Raw genomic sequence first — 10,769 nt, 5'->3', positions numbered from 1 at the left:
GTGGTGCTGGGGGATTGAACCGCGGTCCCCGATGCTTTGCTAAGCTTGTTCTAAGTAGGTGCTTTAGACCACTGAGCCATCTCTCCAGCCCCCCACCTTTGTTTTAAGAGCAACAAAATCTTTTCTTCAAAAGTCTATTTGAGCATCTTATACTATGAATAACTACTATGAAGACAACAATATGCAATGTATTAATTATTGTAACTGTCCTACTAACCTGCTTTGAAACTGTCTCATTGTTATTTCTGTCTCAATAAAATTAATTTTTAAAAAAAGTCTATTGAGGTCAGACATGGTGGCTCATGCCTGTAGTTCCAACACACAGGATGAGGCAGGAGGATCACTGTGAGTTGAATGCTAGCCTGGACTACAAAGTGAGTTTAAGACCAGCCTGGACTGCACAGAGAAATCCTGTCTCAAAAAATAAAAAAAAAGGTTGACACCCCAATATATAAAACAAGTAAAGACGGAAAGATGAGCTACCTCTTCTGAAAAGGAAGTTACTGAAAAACACTATTGTTCAACCTCCATTTTAAAGTAAACAATGACTTAAAGGCCACAGGAAGACAGAAATACAATAATTTATTCAAAAAACATCTATTACGTATGATCTCCTCTTTGAAGACTTTCTTGGTGGAATTTGTCATTTCATATTTTACTCACCAATTTACACAGCACATACTTCTACTGTGCCTTCTATAGAACTTTAGTGTTCTAATTTTATTTTTATGTGTCTGTGGCCCTCTAAAACACCATAAATTCATTAAAAGAAAGGAAGGTCTTTTTTTTTTTTTTTTTTTTTTTTTTTTTTTTTTTTTTTTTTGTCTTTTTGAAATAAGCAATTCAGTCTGGCCTTCAACTTACTTTGTAGTCCATGCTAGCCCACAGCTTTCAGCAATCCTCCAGCCTCAGCCCCTTCCAAATGCTGGGATTATAGGCTTCTGCCACCACACCTCACTGGGAAAGGACTGTCATAATAATTTCTGTATATCATACAGAATAAAGCATTATTTATTGATTGTACTATAGTTGACCAAGTTTCAGAAAAAATTTAAGCTAGCTCAACACCTGTCACACAGTAGGAGTTAATAAGTATCTGCCAAATCAACTTACAGAAAGTAAGATCATTAAATATACCCAAAGCAGTGAGAACAGTATCTGACACAGTGTATCGCAGTTAAAACAGTATCAGACATAGTGTAGAGTCTGTAAACATTAGCTACTATGTAACTTTATATAAGCAGGAAAAAAAAAACAAAACCAGAAGCCATTATTAAAAATTTAATCTGGAAGGTAAAAAATAAGCAACTTTTACCAAGTTTTCAACTTGTGCACTTACGAATTACTAATACAGCCACATCTTTGGTAAGGAAAACAGAAAACCTGGCCAACATATAAAGCTATCTTGACACTGGCAGCCTGGGGGGATAAAATAATAATGATGATAATAATAACACAAAGAATTGTGTACTGAAAGGAAAAATTGGGCTGGTTTTAGACTTGGAGCAGAGGCACATCTTTCTAGACCTTGGTTTGTCATCTGTGAAGTGGGAATGGTGCGGCAACGGAAAAGATTTATCTCCAAGATTCTTTCCGACACTTAAGTTTGTAAAAAAAAAAAAAAAGAAACTCTAGGTTACAATTCAAAGTGAGTAAGAACTTTCTAAAATTCAGCAAATGGTGTACTGGATTGGGCCTTACATGTTCAAAACTTTCATACTAGCTCTACTATTATTTAGCTGTGTAGCAAGAAAAAAACTCTTTAGGTCTCAATTTCCTCAATTGTAAAACAAAGTTGGGACAATATGAACTCTATTTAAAATACAGTCAGGCATGTGGTGATGCACGGTCATTCCAGTACTACTAGGGACGCTGTGGCAGAAGAACCAGTGCAAAAGTTGGAGATCAACCTGGACTACATAGCGAGTTCAAGACTATCCAGAACTACATATTGAAACCCTGTCACAAAAAAATAAAATAGCCAGGAGTGGTGGCACAGGCTATTTTAATCCAGCGCTCGGGAGGCTGAGGCAAGAGGATCACTGCAAATCCAAGGCCAGCCTCGGCTACAAAGTGAGCTCAAGGCCAGCCTGAACTGCATAGCAAGACTGCCTCCAAAAGAAGGCAATAAACAAACAGATAAATCATAGTCACAATATTCCATGAAATAAACTGGCTCACAAGGAAATACTCAAGTGAGGGATGAGTAACCATTTCTTAGAAATGATTAAAAGATTACTGCATAAAGCAAAAGTTAAAACTTTCAGGATTAGAAGAAACCAGACACGCCTGCCACTCACAAAAATAAAACCCAAGTCCTAACGTACTTTTGGCAAAGGTCATTCAGCAATACTAGTATGAATAGCTATCCACTTCAACAAGTCCCTTCATTTTAGGTCAACTATGATGCAGTTATTTCACTAAATAGTTTTACTATATTTCACTTAAGGACCCCTAAAATGTTTTGTGATAGTATTACCTTAAAATATTTTCTCTTCCAAAATTAAGACCCGACCCCCACCCCTGGCTGTCAACCTTTCCTCATAACATACTATCCAAACGCCAGCCTGCCTTCCTCACAGAAACCTCCACTCTTGCTTTAGCAAACGTCAAAATTACTTAAATAGCTCTTCTCATTCTGCTGTCTTCCTGATCCCTTGTGGGACCCGACTTCCCACACACAGACCCGATTTACCATCACATAGAGCCCAATGGCCTTGGCAACGCCACCACCACCCAAGAAAGCATTTGAGGGAAGAAGTAGGCTCTGTTGCTCCTTTGGGAGATTCGGAGACAAGAGGTGATGGCCGCACTAACAACAGGCCCTACCCTGTTCTTCCTCGCCCGCCCGGCCGGATCCAGCCAACTCCCTCACCGGTATTGCTTGGGGTCGCTGGGCGACTTGACGATCTCTGGGTCTCCGGTGTTACTAAGAGACCTGCTCCGTCCCTCCTCCTCAGATTCATCCGCTCCCAGACGTGCAACGCGGCCACTCTCGCCCAAATCCTGTCCATTGGGCGGCAGGTCAGGGCAGCTGCAGGTGGACTTTGCCTTGTTCCTTCCAGGCATGGCCAGAGTTTTGGGAAAGAGTCTGGTAGAGTCTTCGCACAGACCCCGCACTTCAATTCTCCACAGCGCCGCGAGCTCCCGCCCGGCAGCACACCACAACTTCCTCCCGGTGGCACAGACCGCAGCAACCGTGGCTCTGCCCAGCATTCACCACCTAGCTGTAGCGATGGGCATTCCGCTCCCCGGGGCCCAACCCCTACTCCTACTCCTCCAGCCGCTCCTCCTCCTCCGCGTTCCAGAGGCGGCGGGGTCAGCGGTGGCGGCAGGCGGCCGGCGTTGGTGAGGCCGTAGCCGCTGAGTAGTACAGGCCTGAACCCCTTTCCAGTCAGGTCTCGCTCACGTTAACTTCCCCTTCCCCCGCCCCTCGGCCGCTGATGACGCTCTGATTTCAGCCAATCATGAGGCAAGAACTAAATCATGCTCAAGGAAACAACCAATAGGAACAGGGAAGGGGAGGAACCAAAGGGACTAGACTGGATTCTTGGAGCACCCAGAGACCATTTCGAAACCTGAAGTGGGTGTGGAGAGGGAGAAGAGGCGGAGACTGGCGCGGAGGATGACGGGATCGGGCGCCTGCAGCGCTTTTATGACGTACAAGAGTATTAGTTTGAGATATATAGCAAGTAGCGCTCCGCAAAAGGTGTTTTCTTGGAGAACCAAGTGGAGAAATAGCGTTCTAAAATCGTTCCCGCTCTCATCATAGTATGTCTTTTGTGACTCAGCTTGTAAAACATCTGAATAGGATGGACGCGGCTATCAAGCACTAAGCACCAGAAAGAGCCATGGCGTTCTTCCATTCTATCATCTGCCCTACGCTAATTCTTTTTTACGTCATAGACCAAATAAATTACTTAAAAGACTAGTCTTGATGTGGTCACTCCTATAGGAGAAAACTTGTTAGCTCCCTCACAGAGTAGAGTTCACAGCATACCTAGACGTTAAGCCGATTTTTACCGAGCAGCCATAATTTGTTCGACAGCTGCCCTCAAGTCTTTCCTAGCGTTCTTGCAGTGACAGTTGGACATCCAAAATATGACCAAAACGTAGGTATAAATGAAACCTGAAAAGTAGCTGACAATAAAATATAATGTACTAATATCATGAGATTCAGATATCCTAGCACATAAAAGGAATAGAATAGAGTATACTTGAGGGAATAGAGAAAACGAATCAAGAACATGTATGGATGGTTATTACATCTTTAACTTTTCTCCCCAATAATGACAATAGAACCCAGGACACTTTCACAGAGCTACATTATGAATCTTTTTTTTTTTTTTTTTTTTTTTTTTTTTTTTCCCTGAGACAGTGTTTCACTAAGTTACTTAGGGTGCCCTGTAACTTGAATCCTCCCTTTTCTCAGCCACCAAAGTATCTGGGATTACATAAATCACTGCACCAGCTAAATGTTTCTGAGCTTCTGAGCTCTAGGTACAGGGCATAATGCCATAACAAAACATAAGCCTCTGGCTTCCAGGAGCTTGCATTATAATGGAAAGAAACACAACAAAAGACATATTTTAAAAATAAGTGCCATGAAAACAATAGAATATAGGAGGATAAAGAATTGTGGAGTTAAAAATAAAGAGTAGAAAAATTCAAGCAGAAAATGAAACCTGAACCGGATCAGTTATAAGGAATACTGGAAAGTAATGTTCAAATACTCCGTTTACATGCATCTTTTCAAGAACCTATCAGTTTTTTTAAAAATCCTACTAGTCTTCCCTTCTTACAGTTTTTCCTGTATAGCTCCTGTCTCTAACATAGCTTCCCAACACATAATAAAGCAATTTATGAATGTTAACAATGACTGAAAGAGAATTCATAATCTCAGTTGTTTCCAACTAGATTGCTATGGCTGGTGTGTGAAAAATGAGTTAGATGGTAGAGGGCAAGTTAGATGGTAAAAGGGCCCAGGGAGATAGCTCAGTAGAATAAGTGCTTGCCTGGCAAGTGCAGGGTCCTGAGTTCAATCCCTGGTACTGAAGGAAGAAAAAAAAAAGACAAAAGTAAAGAAAAAGCAGAGCCAGATGCAGTCACATCATGCCTGTAGTTCTAACCACTGGGTCAAGTTAGGAGGATCAGCTAAAACACAGCAGTTTGGGGCTTGCCAGGGAAACATAGTGAGCTCAAAGAAATAAAAGTAGTTGGGAAGCTACTGAAATAATGTAAGCAATAAAATTAACTTGGATTTGAGGAGTGATACTGAAAATGGAAAGATGTAGATAGATACCTCGTGTACTTAGGAGATGGAATTCACTGGGTTGGGGCAGTGATTGATTTAATATGGGATAATGAAGGAGAGGTAAACTCCATAGTGTCAGGTTTTGTGGTTGAATAGGTGGTAGTAACATTAGCTTGGTAACCAGAAAATTCTGAAAAAGAAGTTTTAGGAAAAAAGTATTATCTCAGTTTTGAATATCTAGGAGTCATTATGAGCCATAAAAAATGAGGATCAGATCCAGAGCTTTAAAAAAAAAACTAAATCCCAGACAGAATTTTGAGGTTAATCTCTTCCCAGTTGGTAAACAAAGCCTATCAAATGAGATCATCTGTATGGAGATTGTGAGGTAATAAGTAAAAAGGGTCTACAGATCAAGTCTTAAAGAGCTTGTAGAAGAGGAAAAACTCACAAAAGAAACCAAGGAAGAACTACCAGATAGCAAAAGGAAAACCAGAAGGATGTAGTATCACAGAAGACTATCTCTTTGATGCAGAGCCCAGCATAATTCTGAGCTTATAGCTAATGTCAAAATGTTAGATTAAGATATATAAAAATTGGCAAAGGATTGCAGTAGTACTTTAATTTCATTTCTGCAGATATAAGGAGAAATATCACCCAGAAGTTAAACCCATAAGTGATCTATGGCATAGTCAGGAGTTTCAAACCAGAATTACTCTTTCCCATTGAAAATAATCTAATAATTTGCCACACCTCATTTGACTATTCCTAGTTACTGTAAAGAGTATTCCTTCGAAGAAACAGGTAAGTTAAGGTACTAACATTTTATAGGAATTGAGGCAATAGAAAGTTAAAATGATCTCAGTATCTTCAAAAAAGTTAGAGCACAGATTATAATTGTAAACGCTATTTACCTAGACTTTCTCAGACTATTTAAATGCATTTTTTCTCTATCTTCAGCCACCCTGTACTGCTACATAGTTTTATCTCAAAGATTCCCTCTCATCGTGTTGAAGAAATCAAGAATCTGGAGAGACTATGGGAGAAATAGGAAGATTTATTTGGTTTTAGGTGAACACCAACTCGGCAGACTCATGTCCAAAAGAGTTGAGCCCTGAACAGAGGAGGAGCTTTAGTCTTATACATGTAGAAGGGGTTGGTCTCTTTAATGATTCAAAATTTGTGGGAAGGCACAGAAGTTTGCAGAAGAAAAACAGAGGTAGTTTATCAAGTTGTGATAGATTTGCAACTTAGCATATCTTGGTGGTCCTGCTCAGGCATAACAGGATGTTATGAGCACAGGAGATTATAAAGCTCTTTTGCAGGGGCAAAAGTTACAATTTTATCTGTATTAGGACAAAGAGGGCTGGGGATATAGCTCAGCAACATATGTGCCTGCCAGGCAAGCGCAAGTTCCTGAGTTTGATCCCCAGAAGAATAAAGAAAAGCAGCTGGGAAAAGGCTCTTAGGTTGGGGAAATTTATTTTTTCTTTTTAAGTCTTGCTTCAGTTGGATTCAATTATTCTTCTCTCAGGGTGCCTGCCCCGTAGCTCAGTTCTTTAAGTGGCTGCTTCAGCAAAGCAGTCAGGCTCAGGTTGCTGTGGTTCAATCCCCATAACTCAAGCCAGCCAAACCTGCCCTGAAGGCATTCGGAGCAAAAAAAAAAAATCCTTATTCAATTATTCTTCTCTCCCTATTATTCTTGTGAGATGTCACAAATCATGAACATTTAAAATATCCCATTTCTATATTGGTTTGTTTGTTTGAGACAGGGTCTCACTATGTAATGCAGACTGGCTTACTTTCTTATTTAGCCAAAGATGGCCTCAAACTCATGACCAATCTTCCTGCCTCAGCCTCCCAAGTGCAGTGATTATGGGCATGTCATATTTGTATGTTTTATATCTATTTCTGACCTTCCCTACTCCTAACTTTCGCCCTAACTGTAACCCTGACCCAATGTGATGCTATTTACCTACCAAAAGGGCAAATCTGAGCCTTATACTCAGAATTTCAATGGTACATTATTCATAACTCCACTACCCACCTTTATATCTGAGGGTCAGAGTAAATCAGAAACGTAGAGTGTTGTTTCTACCTTGAGTACTAGGGGAGTTCTATGAGCTATTAAAGTTGCAAACTTAAAATTATCTCCCTTACTCTAAGGTCCAAAATTTCTCCATTAGTGACTCATTGTCCTCTTTATAATGACTCTTAAATGTTAATAACAACCTTCAAAGAGATGAAAAAACTAATACCATTTTGTGAATGGATTTTTTTAGCACACTCTTGGCAATTTAAGATCATCATAAACCTTGATGAGTGGGAATAGTGCTAAATATGAGAGAAAAGACTCAGAAAGAGGAGGTAGGTAATAAGAAAAATATTGTCTTCAAAAATGCTGTTGAGAGCCCACGCTCTGCGAAATTATACCTCTGCAGCTCTAGTCATTAAGTGTACCACCGGATAATTACCATCCACATTTGCAAGCTTTGTATCTAGGTCAAGAAATAGGCATCTTCTTATGGAAGCTTGTCTTTGGATACTAAATGTATGTGCTGTATACCAAGGAGTTTGAGGGATAGTTTTTGCCTATAAGTGTAGCTGTCAGAAGAATTTGGTATGAAAACTTTAAAATAAGACTGACTCTAAAACATACTTTATACCAAAGGAAAGATGTTGTCTACCCAATCAGTTAAGTGCTTCTCATCTCCTGTCTACATTTGAGACTGCCTAGAAAAGAGAATGTATGACCTAAAATGATATTTATAATTTATAAAACATACTACTTCCCCTTTAAAAACCCATTAATGAGGGCCGGCCCAGTAGCTCAGCGGATTAAAGCGCTTACTTAGGCAGATGCAGCAGCCAGAGATCTATCCGCAGCCTGCCCTTCCTCACCCCCCCCCCGCGCTCCCCGACACACTGAGAAGGCTACTGAGACTGGGCATGGTGGCACGCATCTGTAATCCCAGCACTTGGGAGGCTGAAAACAGGAGAATCATTACGAGTCCGATCTATGTAGTGAGACCCTGTAGACCCCTTACTAAAAAAGTACAAAAAAAAACAAAAAACAGTGGTTCTGCTTTGTACTTTGAAATGTAGCTGAAATGGAGCTTACATCAGATTTCTGTTTTTCCTCTATATCTGTAATGTCATCTAACATTCTGGCCTTTGTTCCAGCCACATCAGCTTTAAAAAATATTCTTCAGGGGCCTGGTATAGCTCAGTGTCATAAGCACCTGCCTGGCAAAGGTAAGGCCCTGAGTACTAAAAATAAATACATAAAATGTTCTTCAACAAACTAGAGTTATTTTTTATTAGAGTATCATCTCTGCTCCTCTGCCTGGATTGTTCAACCTTTAAATTTTCTATTGCTGGCTCCTCACCAATCATATGTCAGCTGAAATGTCACTCATTAGAGACTTTTTCTTACCATTCTATCTAAAAATACACTCATTACTTGAAATTACATTATTTATTTGTGTACTAGCCTATTATCTGTATACCTTCTCTATGTTATAGGTCCATTGGAAAGTTAGAGGAAAAGTTTTATGTGTCTTATTACCCAAAATATTCCTAGAATAAAAACTAGTGCCTGGAATATGTTGAGTGTTCAATAAATACTTTTTGAATTAATAAATGCATCCTACAGAAAGAAAAGATACTTAAAACTTCACGATCTCAGAAAAGGTAGAAAAATGAGATTAGCCTTGGAGAGGAGCATCTCTATTGTTGGACCTGGAAGGAAAAAAGCACAGGTAAGTGAAACGATAGCAAATGTACAACTCATATAACCAAAAAGTTAAGTTCATCACTATCATTAAAAAGTTGTGTTGGAGAGAGGACCAAGAGGACAGAATGATAAGCACCAGAGAAAGAGTCTTTCTGAGAGTCAGTGTCCAGAAGCTGAAATATCACAACCTGAGGGAGTTAAGAAGGAGGGAAGTGGGTCTCCTGGACCCAGGAAGAGTCTGGGGCATGAATTAAAGCCCACAGAGAGAGTGAAGAAAGAAACTTCAACAAAGAAGGATGTAGCCAGTGGCACCTTCTTCCTTAGATAGAGTTCACTACACGAGAGCAGTGGTTCAGACTGATAGATCCATGATGGCTTCTGTCAACCTCAGAGGCCTCCACAGTGAGATGCAGCAATAGAGGGGAGCAGCAGACATCAAGGGCTGCACTAGCTTGCAGTAGGTGCTGAGGGCTCTGTCATTCTGCACAAGAGAACAGTTGGCCAGGAGCAAACCCAAGAGACAATGCATTTGGACAATCTGAAAGCCACCTACTTGGTCTCTCTGAAGTGATAACAACAAAGCAATTGAATGAGGCTCTATGAAAAATAAAATCAGAAATAATTTCTTAGGTAGCTGAAAAGATGGTGTCCACAATGAAAACCATTGTCAGTGACTCTCAAGCAGATGCAGACCAAAACAAACAAACAACAACAACAACAACAACAACAAAAAAGAGGAACTTAAGAAAATTATGGAAGCCATGAATGCTCAGCATAGAAAAGAAATGGAGGGGCCAGGGAGATGGTTCAGTAGAATAAGCGCTTGCCTGGCAAACACAAGGGTCTGAGTTCAATCCCCAGTTCCGTCAAAAAAGAAAAAAAAAGAAATGAGATCCATAAGGTAATGAATTAAAGCAGATATCCACGAGACTAAAAATTGCATTGAAAGTATCTACAGCAGATTAAGCCAAAGTAGTGTCAGAATCTCAGATATAAAAGATAGTGTTGTGGTTAGGAATCATGAAAAGAAAGATTTCTTAAAAATAGCAAGGAACCATGATAAATAAATATATCATCTTTGAGATGAGGCAAAGAATAACTTAAGATTGATTGGAGTCAGTGAAAAAGCAGGAGGTAGCACAAGTGATATTAAAACAAACTGTTCACAGGCATCATGGCAGAGAAAAAGAATTTGACATTCAAAGAAATGCTGCATATAGAACTCCAACTTGCTATGATCAAAAAAAAAGTCTACAGCTAGGCATATCATAGCCAAGATTCCAGAAACTCTTCATGAGAATAAAATCTTAAAAGATATTACAGAAAAAAAATACCTATAAAGAAAAGGCCATAAGAATTACAGCTGACTTCTCAACATAAGCTCTCAAATCAAGGAAATCTTGGCATGAAGTATTTGAAATTCTAAAACAAAACAACATTCAACCCACATTGACATATCACACAACATTGTCTTTCAAAACTTATGGAGAAATAAGATACTTCCATGATCAAGAACATATGAGGAAATTCATGACCACTAAACCAGCAGTCCAAAATGTTTTAAAGAACATTCTAGAAGGACATAACATGGACTACAACTTCATGAACCTCAACAGAAGAATCCCCAGGCAAGGCAAACAATTAAACAGAGGAAGAGGAAAAAGGGAGGAGCAAACAACAGAAAAATAACATTATAAAGATAGGTCAATACAAATCAATAACCTTCAATGTTAATGGCCTTGATTCAGCAACCAAAAGACAGACTGACAGAATTGATCAAGC

The 10,769-nt window shown here is 39.6% G+C and overlaps 1 protein-coding gene across 2 annotated transcripts in view; it reads right to left on the bottom strand.

Moving 5' to 3' along the window:
• Positions 1–3,452, bottom strand: part of Nrdc (nardilysin convertase) — a 92,056-nt gene extending 88,604 nt beyond the window's left edge. Inside the window, exon 1 of one of the 2 annotated variants that reach the window (XM_004639124.2) lies at positions 2,876–3,452. In XM_004639124.2, the coding sequence (XP_004639181.1) occupies positions 2,876–3,216 (341 nt within the window). In that variant the 5' untranslated portion in view covers positions 3,217–3,452. The remainder of the gene's footprint in view (positions 1–2,875) is intronic. The other variant, XM_004639125.2, reaches the window with a different exon arrangement.
• Positions 3,453–10,769: the final 7,317 nt, after the last annotated feature.

This window comes from Octodon degus, unplaced genomic scaffold (assembly GCF_000260255.1).
Source record: "Octodon degus isolate 3935 unplaced genomic scaffold, OctDeg1.0 scaffold00107, whole genome shotgun sequence".
Taxonomy (NCBI): Eukaryota; Metazoa; Chordata; class Mammalia; order Rodentia; family Octodontidae; genus Octodon; species Octodon degus.
This window is presented reverse-complemented; position numbering and strand designations above follow the sequence as displayed.